This window comes from Tachypleus tridentatus, chromosome 4 (assembly GCF_004210375.1).
Source record: "Tachypleus tridentatus isolate NWPU-2018 chromosome 4, ASM421037v1, whole genome shotgun sequence".
NCBI lineage: Eukaryota > Metazoa > Arthropoda > Merostomata > Xiphosura > Limulidae > Tachypleus > Tachypleus tridentatus.
Window position 1 is genome coordinate 102,894,321 of NC_134828.1, and position 23,324 is coordinate 102,917,644.

Genomic DNA, 23,324 nt, shown 5'->3' on the forward strand with positions numbered 1-23,324 from the left:
TTTACTTTAGGAGTTAAAGATAAGCTGTTGAAAACGATAGTATGGTGAAAATTAATTTTGTACAAAGTTTATACTAAAACAGGCATGTTATCATTCCTATTCAGGTGGAAACAACAAAAATGGTTTCTAACACTGGATGTAGCTGTCCAGAAAGAAATCTATAATGTCATCCCTGTCGATTTACTCAAAATAATTTAAACAAAACTGACACACCATATCAATGGTCAAAACGACTTCTTCTGAGGAAATGGTTTTAACTGTCAGTGTTATTTGGACACATCAGTAAAACAATACCTAAGTGTGTAAAGTGAGTGATGAGGACTGTAAGTTTTTATTTGGTGAGTTAAATCAAGTAGACCCGTTATTGGCATTTTATTAACTTCTGAATAAGGGTCAAAGAAGGGTATTCTAAATGTACCACTTGTGTATTTAAAAAAAAAAAAAAAAATGGATAGATATATACACACACACATAACAGCAAATGGAAAATTTAAAACCGTCTCCAACAGGGTAATTTCTAGAAAATAATTTTTTTTATAAAAGATTTATTCGTATATATTCAATAAAGAGCAACACCAATAACTGAATAAAAACAAGAAAGGAGAGAGAGATAATAAATCATAGACATGTAGGGTAAAATACCAGTAATTTTAGTCAAGTTCTGAAGGCACTTGTAAGAAACAGGTTACATTCATTTCTCTCTTCTGGGCACTTTTCCAAGAACACCAATCATCAGCAGCTCTTGCTATTGACTGGGGAAATTACACGTGAACGTATATCACTAACAGCCTACTATGGAAACACTAAATAACTTGATGCCCATTGGTAGTTTATGAATCTCAGAACGGCTGGATGGATATTAACACTTTTATTGATAAGCAGAGAACAGCGTTTCGACTTTCCTAGGTCATCTTCAGGTTGATTTTACTTAAATTTCAACCTGAAGATGACCTAGGAAGGTTGAAACGTTGTTCTCTGCTTTTCAACAAAAGTCTTAATACCTATACCGGCCGTTCTGAGATACATTCCTATTTCAAGTGGGTTTTTTGTTGTCAAGAATTACTTCACCATTGGTAGTTTAGGTGCATCTCCAGAGGGTTTTGTTATAAATTATGACGTAGTGGAAGGTAAGCGTCCATATAAGTGGAGGGACAACATGCTGATTGAAGTAGCGACAGGCAAAAATTTTAATGAATACAATTATTTTACATAACGTCAACTATATCTAATTTTACAAATTCAAGAATCTTTGCATGTTACTGGAAGAATATGGTGTGATTTTGTTGGGTAACAAAAGAAATATTTATTTTAAAATTATTTAAAGTATTAGAATAGCAAAACAATTAATAAAAAGCCCAGAACAATTTTATGTTACTGAAATGTTTCGACATAATTTAAATATTCACAATTATTTTTTTAGGCTATTTTTCACCTATACTTCGGTAAGCCACCATATTTGATTGTATCTAAACAAACTTCAAAAAATACTCACTGATTGTAAAGGATTAAAACAACTACACAACATTACGTAACTTGTTATCTAAGTACAGAAAACTTTTTGAATTTTGTTTTTAAACCACTAATTACATATTTCAGTTACGAGCTGTAGGAATTCCATTATACGTATTTTGAATACGAATATATAAAGTTCACACTTTTAGTTACAATTACGTATCAAAACTGCATTGAATCTAAACAAATACAGTAAAGCCTGTCTAAGGCGGAATCTCATGGGACCGAGTAAAATTTCCGGATTAAGCAAGATTTCCGGCTTAAACGGTGAACACGCATTTCCTTAATTATATGTAATTTTTGAGCAGAACGTTATACTTGCTTGACTCAAGGGAAGTAAGATGTTTGTGAATAAAGTTATTATACCGTTTATGCTATATTTATTAGAATAAGAACAGAAAGGCATTCAAAGTATACATAAGTACACAAAATCTTGATCAAATTTGGTTGAAGAAAGTGTCCAATTTAAAATTTCTTTTTTTCAAAGAGCTTTTCTCATTCGGTTAAAAGAGAACGCCAATTCTACGGCCTTCATTTTTGCATACAATTTGGAATTTCTGGAATACAAGTAGGAATTTCTGTTTCCTCACTATCTTTTCCATTTTGTTCATCTTCTAAATCTTTCATACTGTTATCATCTAGTGATTCTATTATAGATTTTAAATCAATTTCATCAGTTTCTGTTAAAACATTCTTGTCAACGTTCACAAAACCTTCCGCGTTCACAGAATCGTCTGCGTCAATCTTTTCAATCAGAGTTTGGATTTCACTAGAATCGTTATAATAAATAACTTATTTTAAAACTGAGAGTATTAAGTAAATTCTCCCTAACTTTCAAAATTAGGGAAGATAGGAATTCATTTTTCCGTAGAAACTATTTGAAAAGTAGAGTTTTGCACTTAAAACAAACATATTTCTACAAATCATGAATCTAATTTAACTGCAAAAATAGTGACGTCAGAAAAAAGAACGGAATATATCTAACCAATACTTACTGTAACAAAATGTCCGAAAATTTATTATTTAAACAAATTATCAATTAAACAATAATTTATTAATATTTAAAGGAATTTTTAATTAAATAATAAATTAATATTTAATCAAAAACATTTTTCCTTCTTACTCAGGTTCTAATCTTTCTTGTTGATGGATGAGGTAGCTGAAAGATAGTTTTCCGCCCGTGTTACTCAGGTTCCGCCATATTGAGAGTCTTTTATAAGATAACGCTGCAAAAATTTTGATATTTGCGGCTTGTACAGGTTTTCCTGTATAATAGTACTCTATGTTGTCAGTCCTACTTGGTAGGGTGTGGATGGATTTTACCAAAATTGATATGAAGATTCACTGAATGTATACGGGAGTGCATAAATAAATTCAGATTTGCTACAATACTGCAGTTCTTACGGACGTTTTATACCACTTCTGTCTTGGAGCTGGACCTTCACCAAATGTGGTATAAACGTTCGTTGGGTCCATGTGAGGGTACAAACATATTTTCACAGTTACTTTTCAGTTACTTCAGTCCCCTGTTGATAGTCCTTCAACAAATTTGGCATGATGATTTGTTGTGCCCATGTTGAGATATATGCAAATTTGAGATTTCATATTGTTTTTCAGTTTTTATGGGTGACTTTTACAATTACATATAAAGAAAGCAACTTTTCATAAATTTACATGACTTCCTTCCAGGGGATGGGTATTCCAGCTAAGAAACTTTTCATGAATTTACATGACTTCCTTCCAGGGACGGGTATTCCAGCTAAGAAACTTTTCATGAATTTACATGACTTCCTTCCAGATGATGGGCATTCCAGCTAAGAAACTGTTCATAAGTTTACATGACTTCCTTACAGGGGATGGGTATTCCAGCTAAGAAACGTTTCATGAATTTACACGACTTCCTTCCAGAGGATGGGTATTCCAGCTAAGAAACTGTTCATAAGTTTACATGACTTCCTTACAGGGGATGGGTATTCCAGCTAAGAAATGATACTTTTTTTTTTTTTTTAGAATGCATGATAATTTATAAAATTGAAAGTATGGAGCAAAAGGTCCTGTTGTAGTACATTGACAAATATAAGAAATTAATATTATTTTACATAAATTGAACATTTGCAAAATGTGAATTTATTTTTTTAATTATACTTGTCATGAAGATCCTATTCTGTATTGCAAGGACACTGGACAGACTACAATTTCTGTTAGTGGGATAGTCTTGTTTTTTCCCTTTTTCTAACTGTTAGCAAAATAAACATTTTGTCAATCTTGTCAGATAATAATTACTATTTATTTGAATGAATCAGATAATGATGAGTTTTACATTACTGATAATACTGAATTATGTCCAGTAATAAGTTTAAAGATAACAAGAAAAAGAATATCACCAATCTTTTAATAAAATTGGATAAAATGTTTTATTTAATTGGTTACTTTAAATATATCTAATGTTTTGTTTTTGATAAATTAAAATGAAATTATATGAAGCTATTTTATTCTTACCCTGAAAATTTACAGATGTATACTTGCATATCCTTGAATTCATTACACTGTTTGGACCAGCTATTTACAAAACAATATGTAGGCAATGCTTAAAAAAAAGGATTGGTTGGTTGGTTTGGTGTATTATGGCATAAAGCAGCTAGGCTATCAGCACCAAACATTCGGTGAAAAGTTAAAGTAAATTTAGTAAAATTCATAAAAGAAAATTAAGGTAAAACAAAGTTCTAAAAAAAAACCAAAACCATTGAAACAAATGCTGACATCTAGTCTACAGTGGTAAGAGAAAAACTAGAGTAATAAAGAAAAAGGAAAAACCATAAAATATACGAAGTTTAAACTAAAAATGCAACTGTATTATGCAGCTTAATATACTGCTAATAAGAATTTGAAAGTGTGTATAATACTAGCAAAAGAATGTTGTCAAAATAATTGTTTGTATTTACTTTTATATATTTGCTATTAATGTGGAATGTTATTTCTTCAAGCTTCTGTCGTCTGTCCATATAACTGTTCAGGTTCACGTAGAGCATCTCTTATTTATTAGTATATTACAAAATGTAAAATACAAGTTCATAAAACTGTGAAAAGTGGAATATAATTTGAGCACATGCAAGTGTATTACAATTTTGAGAAAGCTGAATAACAGAATTACCTCCAGTGAGGTCACTTACGGCTAAGCATTGTTTAAGGTGCTTATAGCCTATTGATGTATACATTACTAGTTTTGGACTCTTAAAACGAAATAAGGACTTTAGACTGATTAAAATGAAAGTAAACACCAAACAATTCATTTCCAATTAATTATTCAAATTATTTCACATAAACCAACTAAATTATACATCAATTTAAAGCTTAAGCAGCAAGGGAAAGAATGAAATCAACACCACAAATGTTTATACTGTCACAGAAGTGAAAAACAAACTCTACAAATCAACCATCCAGTTAGTGTTAACTTTTCACAATCCATGTTTTCATTTATTCTCTGCCTCTGACGTGTGTGTCTCAGTTCTGATTGGATAACGTTGCTTTGGTTTCATATGCAGCATGCTTTAGGATTTCAAAATAAGAAATCCATATACTCTTTGTTCACCTTTTGGACATTGTTCATTACTTTTACAGAAAAGCCATATTGAGCTATTTGCTGTGTAGACTACATGGAATCAAACCCTGAATTTTAATATTGAAATTCTATAAAGTTACCTTGGTCCTTCCTGAAGACCCATTTGAACACAGTAACATTCAAATTATATCTTTTCCATTTCACTACGTCTACAACTGATGTGCTGTAATTCTTTTTTGTTGCATTCACAGATATATTCTTAAAACGACTATTAGTATTACACATAAGGATTAAAGAAAAGGCTGTATAACTTAGTATTTATTCAGAAACCCAAGAACGAGAAAGAAATATTCTAAGGGGTGATCTATATTTCAAATACGATTATTTGGTCAATACTTTTGCATACTTATACACCTGATTCTGGAACAGGTTCACTAACCTAAACCTTTCCAATTTGAATGGTTGTGAGTGAAACTCAACACCTACCATATGGTAGACCCTATCTAGACAGACAAGTGCTACGACAATATCCATGATTATATAACAATCACATACTGTTCAGAGCATGATATATTTTAATTATATAACTGCTATACATATTGTTATCAAATACACACAAGTTATAAGTAATGTTTTTACAAACTGACATTATCAAATTGCAGTCAAAAAACAAGCTTAATTTCTATATGATGCTATGACATATCCACGGATCAGTGGTTTTGAACCACTGATCTAATTCATTCTCTACCATTAGGTTGCATACTAATGATGTATAACACAACGTGCCTTTAAACTGTTGGTTCTTATACACAGAAATATATTAAGTTTTAAAATTGCATATTTTGACTCTTTACAGATTTTCAAAAGGTTAATTATCAACAAAATTCCAAAACTTGTCTAATTTTTCATAAAAAAGATAAAAATTCATACACAACCAACTTCAAATTTTGGTATTATTCAAGTCATTTGTAACTATTTACTCTAGCATTAGATCTCTAATATGATCAATAGATATTTGCATGAAAAATGTGCACTTACAAAACCAACAGCACGTTTTACAAACCACTGTTGATAAGAAGTTTTTTTAAATATCTGTACTTTTATAATTAAGATACTGTCAGCTATTAAAGACAACTCATGGACAATAAAACATTAAGCATGCCAATTCAACTGTTACAAATACTATTATTGTTGTGATGAACAGGTGCCATGTTTTATTACAGATTTACTAGACTGAATAAATAATTGTCATTGATTTTGAAGAAAAACAAAGAAATTTTGACGTAATTTATTGTAACCATTGAGATGGCTCTTGGTTATACACTGTTTTATTTAGGTTTTTATGCTTGTTTTTTTTAAGCAATATATCAAGCACAAACATCTGCTTTTTTTACCGACATAAGGTTTAAAGTCTCTTTCAACAAAACTTTAATGTGAACATCGAAATTTGGCTTTGGTACATGGATTTAATTGGTGCTTCGTTAAATTTGTTTCACTATCTCCTAAATATCAACTTCAAAATAGTTCCTGCTTCTGTTTATTTTTCAAAGTCAAATTCAGCCTACGGGCAACCAATGGAACAATTAAAGATATGCTATTTAACAGAAAAGAATTTAATCTGAAGAACAAGACATTAATTTTGTTAGTAAAAAAAAACACTTTATCTAACCACTGTTATAATAACCTACAGCTGTTACTGTAACACCTGACCGTGTCATGAAAAATTTAAACAGAAGTGATAAGAAAATACCCCAACAATAAGAAGCACTAATTTATATTCCAGAGAATAAACAGGACATTTTATTGGTGAACCCAATGAGTACACACTAATTAAAATGAAAATCTAGTTTGAAAAAGACTAGAAAGAGAGATGTAAGAATGGTCAGAAATACAAACACACAAAAGACAAGATATAGTTAGGTAATCCTTCATGTTTCTTGGGTTTCCATGCCTTCTTCAGCAGAAGCCTCTTGTTCCATCTCTTCTCCAGTTTCTTCACCTTCTTTCTTTTCGGGAGGTTTCTCATAAGCCTTACTCAGAGGTGAAACAACAACACCATCCCATACACTCATTTCCATGGCAACACCTGCAACACAAGGTTTTAAAAATTAATAAGAAGCTGTTTTCTGACACAGAATCAAGGGATAAAGCTAATAAAAACTTTCCAAACATTACTGCTTGAAGTCTGGGTACAATTTGATTTTTAAACCTTCTATGTTAAATAAAAGAAAAAAAACTTTGCAACGTAACATTACAAATTCAGCAAGAAATCTACTTTTCAATACAAAAAAATACCATTAGTAGAATAAAAAATGTTTTCCTGCAAACTATAATTTTATAGACAGCTTCCAACAATTTTCTTAACAAATAATAGAATTTTCTGAAATATACAACTTAACCAAACTTTGTATATTTTGTGTATATTTCATATAGTTTTTTAAATATGACAACGTGCAAATGTGTTGTTGATTTTTCAATTGTGTACTTACATATCCAGTCACAGAGAAATGTTGAGTCACATTTTAAAATCATAATCCATTTAATAAAGACACACAGTTGCTTATTGGATCTAACATTCTGATAAATTATTTGTGTTTTACAACTATTGCAGAACATGTATTACAATTGTACACATAAATATGAATATATATATGACCAAAGAGACACTGAATTGCTTGAAAGGCTCAATTATTATTGCATTCTAAAATTTACAGCCGTTGGTCTACTCACTGAGACATGATCTTCATGTCTCTGATTTACAATATGTTTATAAATCAAGATATCCATGATTATACCATCATCATACTTGTACATTTGTAGAGCAAAAAACATGAGAATATATCTCCAACTGTCTAAATCATGTTTGACAACTCTAAATTTGTTTTTGCTGTGACTATTTTGTTATTTCTACAACTATGTCCATTTAAAGAGTACAGCTGTTTTCATAGGACCAAGAATTTATAAACAAGATCAACTACAGAAGCTCTTCAGGGCTAGAAATCTTTCTTCTGTCATGTTATACATATTCATATAATATGTACTTTATGGTTAGTTGTTATGCATGTTGAGATTCAGTGGTAAAACATGTAGGAAATGCAAAAATTAAGGCGTAAAATGAAATAATTATGTGCCACTTTTTAAAGACAAACCTTATTACTTTAATATTGACATCTGCTTTCAAAAAAATGTTAGATTAAACATACAAATAATGGTTTTTGAAATCCAATGAATTTCGTAGTCTGTTCACAAAATCTCTTATGATTTACTTACTCATGGTTTGTATAGCTGTATTATAAAACTATTCTGGCACTAACTGAAAACATGCAGATCAGAGAAGATAAACACTGCTGTTTAACAATGACATGCTCTGACAATCTTTCTTACAGCAACAAATATTATTCAAACTAACAACACATACTAGGATTTCCTTCCTGTCCAAGGACCTGTTTATATCCACCATGAGCCATCACCCGGAGTAATGTCTGAGCAGTGAGACACACAAGATCCTGGGAAAAAATGAATGTTACAATTTAAATCTTACTCATGTAACTTCAAGTATTTTACTCAATTAGTAATGCATGTTTTCCTGTACTTTATTTTGTCTTTTAACACATTGGAATTATTTTTTTAACAAATTGTCCATGAAAAATATATATTCCATTTTAATTTCTGAATAACATAATTAAGCTTGTCTTCCTTTTGATAAATCTATATGATGTAGCAAGAAAACTAATTCATAATATATTAACTATCCATATTTCATTTACTAAAATGCCACTTACAAAACTTAAAAAGACAATCCAAAAAATATAAATTATTTCCATGACTCAAGACTGAATATTAAATTCTCCTATGCTAATTTAAATGTATCAATCAACTATACAGCTATTTAGAAAATTACGGTAATTCCTAGACAAATAGCAGAAGTAGTTCCATTGTGATATTTACACATCTACAAAAAATGAATAATGACTTTTGTACCCAGTTTTTCATTAAAGAGTTACCATGTTGGTTTATGTTTAAATAAACAGAATATTAAATGAAATTTCACATACATATTTAATGTTTGCATACACATAAAACTTAGTTAAACAAACCTGTTCTTCCAGTGTTAAGGAAGTGTGAACTCTTACACTCCCATTCTCACAGGGATCTGGGATACTTGCTGAACCAGGTAAAAAGAGACCCGCTGCAAGAAGCTGAAAACAACGCCTGCAAGGATAATTTTTGTTAAGGGTACATTTGATAGATAATTGTGTAGAAATATATGTATACACATCATTACACTAAGACAATGTAAATAATACTATTGGTATATGTGACTTTTATCACACTAGTTACTAGATAATTATTTAGTTTTCATTAAATAAATGCTCAAAGAATATTACAGTATATTTATATGTTCTCATTTTACTTATAACTTTTGATTGTTGCTTTAGGTTAGAAGACAAGTATATAGTTTACCAGAAGAGTGCTACAGTTTTTCTTCTTAAGAAAATTAAACTAAAAAATAAACATTACACTATTTTTACTATAAATACAATAATTAATTAACAAGGGACATTTTAAAACATACACTATTTTTACTATTAATACAATAATTAATTAACAAGGGACATTTTAAAACATACACTATTTTTACTATTAATACAATAATTAATTAACAAGGGACATTTTAACACTTCTGCTTAATTTAGAAGTTTGTTTAATAACAGAAGACCTTGATACAAAATATTTCATACAGAAAAGAGGTTAAAAAGTATCAAAATAAATAGTTTTAAAGAAACTTTATCTATTAGGATCACGTCATGTCATCTCACTCTCAGGTTTCGATAGTGTAACCATAACATAGTAATCTCTTTATAGAGGTTTTTCCTTAAACTTATGGGAAACTGTCATAATATTAGTAAATTTCAGGACAAAAATCACGAATTTCTTTCAGTACTTGTTTCAGTTCTCTCCTTCCAAAACTGATAAAATCTCATTGTTAAAACATTTCATAAAAAATAAAAATTAAGACTTCCATTTTGGCAGTACTGCCCTAAAACCTGAAAACAAAGTATACATTCTTTCTTATTAACACTGCCTTTTCTTTCTATAATGTCATACAAAATGTATGGAAATTTACATGTGATTATTGGACTATACTGTAAAAAAGTATGAAAGAAACCTGTATTTTTTTTTTATTAACATAGGTTGTAAAGTTTCATTTTATATATTCAATCAATTTTAACTTATTTTATATCTCTTAACATATTTTTTATGCATTAAAATAATTATATAAACTGATAGAAATACATAAATTCTGCACAATCAACAACAATTTATAACTAAGACTACTATGCAACTCTTTAGGCCTATGTATCCACTACCATTAAATATTCTTACCTGCACTTATGATGTAGAAACAATATTTCTCTAGTTTTTAAGTTAAAGTTTGATATATATATATAGCATAAATGTTACAATAATAAACAGTTACAGGCTTCTAGTTAGTTAGGAGCTATTTCTAAAAAAACTGTGTCAACCTTCAAGTGTTTTATTACTAGGCTACAACTACTTCAACCTTGTAAAGGTAAAAAAAATGTTATAAAGAATGTTTGTTTGTTTTTGAAATTTCGCACAAAGCTACTCGAGGGCTATCTGTGCTAGCCGTCCCTAATTTAGCAGTGTAAGACTAGAGGGAAGGCAGTGAGTCATCACCACCTACCGCCAACTCTTGGGCTATTCTTTTACCAACGAATAGTGGGATTAACCATCACATTATAATGCCACCTTGGCTGAAAGGGCAAGCATGTTTGGCGCGAACGGGATGTGAACCTGCGACCCTCAGATTACGAGTCGCACGCCTTAACACGCTTGGCCATGCTGGGCCTTATAAAGAGTGAAAGGAAAGTTTACATTGTTTTGAAGCTTTTTCACTTATTTGTAAATAAGTTTTTAATACAGATTTGTAATTTTGTATCTGGAATGACCTTAACCAACACTAGTAGCGAGAGTAATAAGCATAATGTGATGTCAAAGATTCCAGAAATGATAAAGAACCATTAAAAATAAATCATAAGATTTGAGTTTAATGGTTTTTTCATGAAATGAAAGTGTCATGCCATAAGCCTAAAGCTTTAACAGTCTACTGTTCTAAGTATGTTAACTTTAACCAATGTACAAAAACTAAGATTGGTAATCGAACATTACTAGAAAAAAGAATCTTTATTACCTCAGGGCCACATTCAGGGGAAGAGGCTGGCGACTTGGGTTGTTCATCACAGCATACTGAGCCTGAACAGTGTAAAAAAAATATATACTGACATGAGACATCTCTTTCTGATGAAACATAAAAAAACCAAACTACAAATATGTTAAACTTGATCACTTCTTTGCCTTCACCCATTACAGTTTAAACTCAAGGTTTAATTTATTTAAAATATATATGAAACAGTGCAAGTATGGTAATATTATACAGTAATAAAATGAAAGTAATTGTATGATAGACATATAAAAATCCAACATTCTAATTTTAGTCTTTCATTTGAGACGCATGATTTGAGAGTCATTGATTAATTACTGAATCTCAAAATGCACAAGTTTGATGAACCTGTTGTAAGGTTTGTTTTATTGCACTGCAAAAAAATTAACATGCAATATATAAAGTCAGACTTTTTAAAATTAAACAACTATATGATGAGGATGACAAAGCAAATAAAGACTGGCAGTGTTTAGTTACTACTAATGTTAGATTGTAACTACTGTGTTTAAACACTGAAAAATGTACATGTATATATGAGATGTGCATTCTTATGATTAATACCCCAACATCTCCCTCTCCCCTGATGTGGATCTGACCAATTTTGAAACTCACTTTGGCTTGTTTCATTATCTTACAAAGCAACAGACTGAATTAGGGATTTTTTAGTAAGTAAAGTAAGACATACTCTAAACTGTACATACTGTTTTTGTAGTTATATTTCCCATTTAAAAAGTCACAGCAATAGCTTAGATTTTTTACACTTAACAAATATAATCAATCAAATAATGTGGCAAGTAACAGTAATAAAATAAATCACAATGAAGTTTGTTGTTTTTGACTACACGAGTCTCATTGAAATTCACTGGTGAAAGATAATAGATCACTCAGTAGTTTGCAAATGTTTCTATACACTCATTTCTATTCTAAAATACAATTTGTAAATGCCTCGGACTTAAAACTGAGATTATGTTCATGCAACATGTTCTGTACCATTCACTCTTTGATGTACACAAACAGAAGTATGCATACTTATATGTCCATGTTTACAGTTCCTTTCTTAATATGTTGTTCAACAGAAATTTACAAATAAGGGATATTTAATTCCAGTTGGTACTTTACTAACAGTTATCTGTACTTGTGTCCATAAAAAATTAATGTTTGCACATTTAAGGTAACTTGCAACTTTCTAAAAGTACTCTAGCATTCCATTTATAATTTTTTGATGCATTACTACCCAGCTTTTCTCTGAAAAGAATAAAAAACTTAATTTTTTTCTAACTACTATGGTTTTGTAATTAAATTATATGTACCTTAGATTAAATTGTCCTTAAAAAGTCAATTTCTTTTCCTTTAGAACAGTATCATACTGGCTAATAATCTGCCATGGAGATGCAATAGAAAAAATTAATATCTTACAAGTAAATCAATAATCCATGGATTAAGGGAGCTGAAACCTTCAAATCGATTCCTAATATCTCGCAACACTCGGATAAGAACTTTGATGCTTGAATGATGAGCATTTTCTTCAAACCATCGAGAATGACGAATTGCAGCTAGGTGACTCTGAAGGATCTTCTGACTCACTGGAAGAAGAAATTCAAATAGATAAGAGCCTACAATTACACTGTCAGATCTAAATTATAGTGAGATGAAGGCTGTTGATTGAAGTTATATATCATTGAATACTATCAACATTTGGTTTATTACAAAGGAACTTTGAATTCCTTAATATCATTCTGTAAAAGATTTTTTGTTCTTAAAAAAAGTTAATGTTATGCAGCTTCAGAAGATTAATATCACATTAAAATAAATGTACGAGTCTTGGTATAAAATTTTCATTACCAAATAAAGTAAGTCAAATGCATGCTTTAAAAACTGTTATAAAAATCAAAGAAACAAAAAGTACTCACAATGAATTTCTGGGTCACACGTTCTAACATTCTGTGGAATGGTTGTAATCAAACAAAAAGTACTTACAATGAATTTCTGGATCACACTTTCTAACATTCTGTGGAATGGTTGTAATCAAAATTTTCACAGTTGCATCAGCTGAACTGACCTCAAAGCCTCCTTCATTTGTTAACATGGTTAAAACTAGAAGTTAAACAAGAGAAAAAAAGTATAATGAAACAATTTTTTATCATTTCATTTTTAACCTATTAAATGGCATATGTTATTTTCTGTACACTTTCAGACTTCATTTCCACAGGAAATACATTGATGAGCTTAGCTGAATTTTATGGCTCTTAACATGTAGTTGGGAAGCCAGAAAAATAAGTTACAGTCTGCTTTTTTACATGCAAGTATATATTCAGTTATGTATTTGAATTAAATATATTTTCATTAAATTTTTCTTTCAGAATATTAACTAACCAACATTCAAAGTGATTTTAAGAATGAAAATGCTTCTTTCCTCTAAAGACTTTCAATTTTAACTTCTGTGATCTGTAAAACTTTTAAAATCAACATTAAACTTTATCTGTTAGTTTTGCTACCCAAACTGTATCCAACCTCACAAACACCTTAGAAAAGTAGAAAATAAATATAAATTACCCTTTTGTCTTTCTAAAATGATGACAGATTGCAACAGTAAACTACAACTGTTTATACTAAATGGCTTAAAGCTTACACTTACATATACTGTGTTTTTGTTTCACTGACTTTTGAACTGTAATTAACAATTCTGTCATACAAGATGTACACCATGAAGAGCACCTGCAACTCATGATACCATACAGAAAAGTAGAACTGGCCAAAAAAGTACAAGTCTTTTACTTTTCTTTGTGTCAGCATACCAGTACTTAATAAAATACAATGACATTTTAGTTACCATAAATTACATATATTAATATTTAAAAATAAAATTTTAATTTTCTGTTATTTTTCTTAAAATATGGAACAGTAAATAAAAGTATATGGTACTGTGCAAAAGTATTAGGACAAGAGAATATTTTTTCATTCTTTCCATTTTATGGGGCTAATTCTTCCATGCCATTTAAAAGATGTAAATTTCAACATTATGGTAATGCTTGATCCATGTTGACAGCTGAATGAGCCAGAGTAAGAATATTTATCATACTTTAGAATTCCCATACACTTGACCATGATCATGTCATAAGGGTTCTACTTGAATGAACATACTGATCAAATTTAGGGTCTAAAATAACTGTCATGGCACCCCGTGAAGTGTCTTCAACTACACAGAAAAAAGCTAGCAAGAAGCTAGCATATGGAACCAGTATATGTTAGAAGAAACCAATTTAGCAGCACTCACAACTAAACCTTAATAAAAACACTATGTATTTTGTTGTCATTCCACAGCCTCAAACACAGAGAATTGTCAACAGAGTTTGCACAAAAGCTTTACTTGATGCAAGTTGGACTATCTGACAAATTACTGAAGACTTGAAATGATCCCCAGACACTGGCAAGTACACACTAAATTGTGAGACCAAGACAAGTAAATATGAAAATAAGAAATGAAGAGGCAGAACACCTAAACTCAGTTAAACTGATGTTAAATATCTTTGTTTAGGAAGACTTCAGGACAGAAGGAGGACTGCCACTGATCTCAAACATAAGAAAAATGACCAAGTATTAAATGATAGAAAAGTGTCCAGATCTACAGTATCAAGAAGACTCAATCAGAATGGATTATTTGGTCATGTAGCAGTTAAAAAAAGAAACATTTATTTTGATCTCAATATATTGTAGAGAAACTGAAATTTCTAAAAAAATACAAAATTGGACTGTTGATGATTGGAAAATGGTGTTATGGATAAATGAGTAAAAGTTTGAAATATTTGTTTCAAAGCAGAGGTTGTGTATCCAGTGGAAGAAATGAGAATGATACTTACCTTAATGCATAGCACTTATCTTGAAGTCAGTGTGATGATTTGGTGGTATTGTTCTGCTGAATCGATGAGATATATTTGCAAAATATATGAAATAATTTACTAGAGCAGGTACTATAAGAAACTGATACATCATGGTACACCCAGTGGTTTGTGCATCATTGATACAGAATTCTACTACCAAGATAATACTGACCCCAAACTCTCATCCAACCTCAGAAATTCCTTAGCTAAGAAAAAAGTTACTGCAATCATTCAAATGATATAATAGCCCCTACAGAGCTCTAATGAGCAGATCTGGGATTTGATAGATCAAAAACTTGACAAATCAAAAGTTACTTCCAATTTACCAAATAAACTTTACGGGAGTGTATTAGAGGCACTTGGAGTAAATTACCAAAGAACAATTAGTTAAATATGTTGCAACAATGCCTGAAAGACTGTCTGCAGTCTTTAAAGCAAAAGAGGGACACAAAATATTTACAGTTTACTCAACTGAAGCACTTCCACTGAGTTTCTGATGTATTAAATATGAAGGTTAATAACATTTTGATGTTTCACCTGCAATTTACCTTCCATTGTTCTTTGAAAGTAACCTCAAACCTAATTCATGACTTTGCCTTAACACTTTTCACAGTACTGTAGATAATACAATGATCCCTTCAACTTGTGATGTTAAAATTTTTGCACTCATGCTTTGTACTTACTAAGTGTTGTCAAATTTTGCACATGGAGTAAGTAGAAAAATTATGTTTTGTAAATTTAAATGCATTTTAAAATACTAAACAAATATAAATTATTATACCAATACCATAAAAATCCACTGTGATTTACCAGGCTTTTTAACTAAGCTCTATTTGTGTGTAAAAAATTATTCCTGATTAGAAAATTGCTTTAATTATTACACTTCAAACTCTAAAATAATTATAATTATAAAGTTTTAACTGCATAAATACTCCAGAAAGATTAACAGGATTACACAGGGTAAACATTTTGAATGCAAGTCTACAAAATATGTTGATATGCTCTCTGATGCCTATTTGAATGCAAAGTTTGAAATTTATTTATTGTAGTAGCATGATCTGCATAAAAAAACATGTTTCATCAACATTCGATAAAAAAATTAGAAGCTTAAAGTACCTCATTTCTGTTTCTTGTGTATATTCTTGATTTATTACTTCAAATGTAATAATTTAAAAATGTAAAACTTATTAGGTTAAATCCATCACTATGAAAAAACAATACAAATTCTTCTCAAGTTATACCCTTAAGTAGCTTGTACATTATGTAACTGGATATAGCAATGTGAGTCACATGTTTACTGAGTAATTTACAATTAATCTTGCAAAATCACTAGTTAGAAATATTTCAAAATGCAATAAGACAATAAAATCAAGTATAGATAGATGTAGACTGTTGCAAGATTTAAGATACTAAATACAAACAATTGTTGTTTCATGACATTCCAGAAATAAAATTAAAAAAAACCAACAAAAGCAATTAATGTAGAATTATTTAGTAGCTTCTTTGAAGTGGTTACAATGTTGATCAAATTGACTGATCCTCTATAAAGTATAGAAAATAACAGATGAATATATAAAGTTTTTCATGACAAAAATATGTCATTTTTATTTAGGAGGTTTTGAAGATAACACAACTGAAATTTGAAAATGTCCAGATAGAGAAAACTTACTTTTAACATGAAAATCAGTTTGCATTAAGAGCAGTCCACACACTGATTCCATATGATTAGACTTTGGTAAATGTAATTAAATATTGTAATTTTATCTTTGTTCATAAAATACTTTTAATGTTTACTGAAAGCTAGAGATATTTCAAAGATACTTAACACTTTTGCTCATATGATAATGTATCACATCACTCATGTGAGTGACTCGCAATATATTGTTAAATCCATGTCTCACAAGGCTTAATATTGAGCTTTCATTATGGTTTTAAAATAACTTTAAGCACAAAAACACTGGGATCTTTTCAGCTGATGCAGCATTTTTTGTTTAATTTGTTTTTTTGTAATAACAACCTTAAATATATATATATATATATATATATATATATATATTACAAAATAAAGTTTGAACCGTAAATCCCTGTCAAAAATAGTTTTATTTCTCAACTCTGTTAGTCATTACAAAAATAAAATATACCTCTATACTAAAAAAGAATGAGTTTTGTTCTTTAATATTTTATCAGGTGACAAATACCAGATGTGCAATACCAGTTTTTTTGTTGTTTTTAATTTTGAGGGAGTATCTTTAGACCATTAACCCCAATGGATCATTAGGCCACTTTGCAAATCCACCAGTTGGTTATTTGGGTCATCAATGTGTTGAGATTCCTTATTATCTCTGAGGATATGCATGAATAGAATAATAAAGTGTGAGGCAAATGACTGGCAGTCATGCAGTCTTGACAGAACACTGGTTAAAAATTTGTTTTTAGCTATCAGGAAACTGTTAATATTGAACCTTTACATCATAATAATATGTGTATCATCAACATCAATCTCATCAAACTTCCAAAAAATATTTTACAATGGCTTCAGTTTCAAATCAAAACTTACCATCATGGAAAAAAGTTGTAGAATTATAGAATCAAGTACCAAATTTAACATCTTTCTCTTAAATTAAATAATAAAACTTACTTTCAAGGGGGTCACTCTGCTTCATGTCTTCCATAACTTTATTTCCAAGAGCTTGGATTGCTTCAACTTAGGAGGAAATTACCAAAATTCAAAACATGAATATTTATCTAGAATGTCACAAAATTCATGACCTACAACTAAAACTAGAATAATTAAATTTATTAACAATAAACCTTTAAAAAATTGTGCAATCATAGTTTTCCTCAAATCAAACTACACTGCTGTAGTACAGCAGTACATAATCATAAAACTTTTTTTTTCTACAAAGTTTTTAAATCACCTGCAAGAATATTTTCTGAAATATAAGTTTGTTACATATATAAGATAAATTAGTTACACATAGCTGACTTTAGTACTTTGTATTAAAGTAACAATATTTTAATTTCACTAATACAAGCTGTATTATAGAGCAGCCTTTATTTATTTGTCTTTTTCTCCATGACAAAAATTTCCAATTTTCCAAACTCTGATTAAAATAAAACTTTCAGAGATCCATGGATAAACTCTATTAGGATTCTAAATACAACACCTTACTTTATTCACTTTTTCATTTTTATCAATTGAACAGTCATTCTCATTTTTGACCTTGTTAATGCTTAAGAGCTAGCAAATAACACAAGTGCACACAATGTTCCATCATTAATAGCAAGCTAATAAAAAATAAATGCCTTGCCAGGATTGCATATCATTGCAATTAACAATAAAATGTTTGAAAAATGAAAAGTATTTAGAAAAACTGACTGAAAGTATTTTTACAAAAATAATTTTAAATTACAAATTATGAAAACAACAAATAGACAGAGAACTTCAACTCATACATCAATTTAAAGTTGCTGAAAATGAGAAAATACAAACCAGAATAAAACAATCTTAAATTTTAACACTGTATAAGCTTCTTTTACACATAATCTAAGAATAATGCAATATGATGAATTTTAAGTCCTCCCTCATGCCTTCAAAATTTCAAAATTTCTCGTGGGAAGTAGTACATAACTTATACTGAAGAGAAAAAACTTGTGACTCAACAATTTAATTATAATGTATTTCTCTCAGTTAACTAAGTATCATGAATGCAGATTCTGAAAGATTAGATCTGATTTGGTTGGCTACTATACCTGTTGGTAAGGTCTTTAGAATAACTACAATGTCAGCAACATTCTGCCCTGCCATCATTGTACCTTTCTTGAAAGAGCCAACTTGACGGACTTCTTCAATTTGCTATGAATAAAACATTATAAAGATTTTAAAGAATTTATAATTTAGAAACAAACTAAAGTAATTATGAAAAAATAAAAATATTCATCTCCCTGAATAAGTATAGAGCATACTCGTATATTAGAAAAACACAAAAATAATCACAGACACACACATGCAAAATTTTGTTTAACCTTCAAATTAGTTATTTTCATATTGATCTTCATTTCGAAAGTCCACATACTGCATCACATTTAATAATTACATGTTTTTACTAGTTAACACATTCAGTGTAAAAAAAACTGACTAGCAAAGTTCTGTGAAATCACTAATTTTCTAAATAATAATACATAAAGGAGTACATGCAGTCACTTGTGGGCTTAATTGTAACATGCAGTTTTTTAAATTCTTTTAGGTGAACATGTGTTATCAGATAATCTGTAACCAACAAAGTCCTGGATCCAAAATTACTTCTGGCTAGATGCATTGCACCACCTACTACATAACCACCAAAGTAACCATGAGATTAGCAATACTGTAACCTTTGATAATATAATTGTATCTTCACAAAATTTCACAGACTATCAATAAATACTGTGAGGCTTTTGCAAACAAAATATTGGATTTTCAATTAAGTGTTTTAATTAAAGACCTGCTCATGAATTTTTACCTTTGGAATGTTGACTAACATGCAATGTTATTTTGATTTTAAGATTAAAAATACTTTTCTTCAATTGAAAACTGTCAAAGTTCATTTGCATAACTTCTATAACTTCCTAAATTAATACAATACTTTTTTTTAGACAAAAACTTTATATTTTATTTTCTCTACCATAACCCTATACAGTGGTGGTCAATTTGACTGACCTTGTAACCAAAATCAGGAAACAAATCTAAACTACCCTTTTTCTTTCTTGATTGACTACAAATTGTAACAAGAAACTAAAATTGTTAATTCTAAATAGCTTAAATCTCGTAACAGTATATATCTACTTATATTTATTCTTTCACCAACTTTTAGTCATGCCTAACCAATAATCCTGCCACAAAAGTTGTAAATCATAGGAAGCATTAACTCATATTACAATATTCAACAAATTGTTAAATCTATTCTTTTGTTTTTAATTTAGTCATTACAGTTACTATTATTACAAAATACATAACAATAAATAATATATATAAAAAACAAAAATGTAGTACTTTAGTTTATAATTGTTGTACTTGCATGCCCTGCTTCATTAATCTCTTATTCTCACTAATTTGGTTGTCCAAAAGATAATTCATACAGCTTCCAAATATGCAATTTGTGATTATAAAAAAATACCTCGGGCACTAGAAGAAAATGTTCTAAAACTATGGTAATCTGTCTGGTTATACAACAGGGCTATAAATATGTTAACAAAATTCCTTTACTTCTCAGAGTGAGAAGGTTACTCAACACTCGAGATTTTCTTGCAAACTACTATCTGACTGTCAAAACTAAATTATCTTAAGATTATCACAACATACCCCCTTTTTACATAGATGTCTTCCAAAACAGTAAGTAGGGTGGTTGAATAATTAGATAGAAATGTATAAAAAGATGAGAGAGGCTTTTCCAAAAGACCTTATAAATTTATCTAAGAATATAAAGAAGGTAGAATATCCAAAATATATTTTTCCTTGTTAATATCCATAGCTTGTGTTTTAAGTTAGTTAAGCAGTACAGAAGCTATATTGGTGAATTTATAAACTCTAAATTGTAAAGATCAAAGGGTAGACATTTCACATGAGAGAAGAATGAAGCTTGAGACTTTGTATACATCTCCTTTCGAAATTAAGAAATTAGAACTAAGATAACTTTGAAATTTGAATTATAAATCACAATATGTTGCCAAGTTTAGTGACAAATTATATAAACTTACTTTAACTCTGACTGTTCTGTAAAACAGTTGTGACATGCACATGAGTTCGGTAAAATTGAGTTCTCATATGTATGGAGTTAAAACTAGTTAAAAGTATTGCAAGTCTTCCAAATGGACATGAATGTTTAGTGGTTATACAAATTATTGGAATTAACATTACATTTATATTAAGAAAATTAATTTAGTTATGTATTATGATTAATAAAAATAATTTACACAGGCATCAAAAGTTCCTGGTGCCACTGCTAAATTATCCAACACAGCCTGGACTTTGGTAACTAAATTCAAAACAGAACTTTGTTCTTGAGGTGATGGAATCAAGTCTTGATTTCTCTTCAGAATTGCCTGTTAAATATAAATTAATATATATAAATTAAAAACAAATCAGTAGTATAAGAATATGTTTTGGTAAAACAAATACTCTGTAAACTTGATTGCTTCAAACATGACAAACACACTAGTTAATTTCTTACCACCATTCCAGTGTAAAATGGCTTACTTTCATAAACATTAAAAATAAGTGTAGTATTCTACTGTATTTTAATGAAAGGAAGTCTCAAAGCACAGAAGAACCTTGTATGCAAATGTGTCAACTGGTATTACACTTTTCATAAATCATTTTGCAACTTAACCTTTCAAGAAAAAGCTTCTTCAAGTAAAATACAATTTAAAAGTTTTACTTACTTGAGTAAAAGCACTTTCATCTGGTGCAGGCTTAACTCTTGGAAAGAAAGATTCACACTGGAAGTAAAGAAACATTTCAATTTTGATCAACTGAAGATATATCTAAACTGAAATTTTGATATATAACAAATGTGTAAATATATGTATATGTTTTCAAAACAAAGTCTATAATCTGTTTGATGTTTGAGCTTCTACAATTTTTTTTACAAAACATAAAAGATTCTTAACTCTTGAAGAATATTAAAGAGAAAATAAAAGGGCAAAGAGGCCCCTCCCCCAAAAAAACTCAAGGTTTTAACTGAACTAACTGGTTTATTTGAAAGTTTGTATTTTAGCTTCCATATTTAGATCAAAGAAATTTTGGAGGTTTTCAAAAATAGGTGCACAGATTTATGTGAAAATTAGCATAGACGTGAAATAAAACTTTAAAAATAAGTATCTAAATTTAAATTTTCATACTAGGACTTAATAGATAATCAAAAGGGGCATGCAAATGGTCATCCAAATCAAGGTGTATACAATTTTGTGCACACTTGTCTCACAGAAATGTTCATGAATAATGAATAATTAATACAGAAAAATCAATACAAAATTAGACATTTTCTTTTGTAGGATAGATCATACACCATCGTGTACACTTTACAGCAAGTAATGATTTCTACTGATTAAGTTTGCAACTTATCTATATTGTGAACTGTGATGTCTGTCAGAGCATTTGTTTGTCTCCCATTTACAGTAGCTCTTACCTATGCTGAGTTTGAGAAGCTATGCATGCAGACAAAGTTCAAAATTCACTTTTAAAATGATGGGAAAACAGGCATGTTGATACCAAATTTAGTTTCACAAGCAGAATATTATACATTAAATTGTTATGAATTAACCATTAAACATGGTATCATTCATATTTCAAAATATGCTGTATCTTAAAGAACAAAAATGTAGGTTTACCATATGTTACTGTTGAGCAACTCTCAGCATGACTAAAATGCTCAACAATAATTGTTTGCAGTGGATAATATTAGTAGCTGATAGTTTTGGCTCTGAGTGAAACCAGTAATATAACACAATTAAACCTTTTAAAGTCCAGAAAATAATCTAAATTGGTAGATTAACTTAAACTTTTCTCATCACCGGGGATGGGTACTTTTGCTTGTATTGATATACTACAAAATAAAATGCATCATGAAATGTGTAATAATGTAACAAAAAAAACATTTATGCAGGAATGTGTGGGCCTTGGAAAGTCATATTCCAAAGTTTATAAAATCAGTTTATAGATACTGCCATTTCAGACAATCTTCTGCACACCAAATACTCTTTTGTGTTTGTCTTTGTCCTTTATTTAACTACATTTATGAAATTAAAGAACAATTATGATTACTATTTATTTTACAACAAAAACTGAATGCCAAATAAAAACTATTTACATGAAAACACAATCACATTTCTATTTTAAACAAAGCATTTTATCATATCTGAGTATTAAATCTTTATTTATTTCTATATAAACTATGGCCAAAACAATATAAAGTTTTAAATCATTATAAAATATTGCATATCAAGGTAAGATAAAGAAGCATGAGATATAGACTTTGGTGTCAAAGCTGTTGTGCTATCAGCATGGTTCTTGATTGGACCTCAAAGCTGTTGTGCTATCAGCATGATTCTTGATTGGGTCTCACAGTCAAGTGTCCCATAGATAGAATTT

At 29.6% G+C, this 23,324-nt stretch overlaps 1 protein-coding gene across 2 annotated transcripts in view; it reads right to left on the reverse strand.

The window, feature by feature from the left end:
• Window positions 1-6,848: 6,848 nt before the first annotated feature.
• LOC143249804 (interleukin enhancer-binding factor 2 homolog) overlaps window positions 6,849-23,324 on the reverse strand; it is a 37,111-nt gene continuing 20,635 nt past the window's right edge. For both annotated transcript variants that reach the window (XM_076500246.1, XM_076500247.1), the window contains exons 3-12: window positions 21,617-21,673; window positions 21,149-21,277; window positions 18,950-19,052; window positions 17,835-17,900; window positions 13,296-13,412; window positions 12,735-12,901; window positions 11,289-11,350; window positions 9,169-9,283; window positions 8,490-8,577; window positions 6,849-7,157 (exon numbers count right to left, since the gene is read on the reverse strand). In XM_076500246.1, the coding sequence (XP_076356361.1) occupies window positions 7,000-7,157; window positions 8,490-8,577; window positions 9,169-9,283; window positions 11,289-11,350; window positions 12,735-12,901; window positions 13,296-13,412; window positions 17,835-17,900; window positions 18,950-19,052; window positions 21,149-21,277; window positions 21,617-21,673 (1,062 nt within the window). In that variant the 3' untranslated portion in view covers window positions 6,849-6,999. The remainder of the gene's footprint in view (window positions 7,158-8,489; window positions 8,578-9,168; window positions 9,284-11,288; window positions 11,351-12,734; window positions 12,902-13,295; window positions 13,413-17,834; window positions 17,901-18,949; window positions 19,053-21,148; window positions 21,278-21,616; window positions 21,674-23,324) is intronic.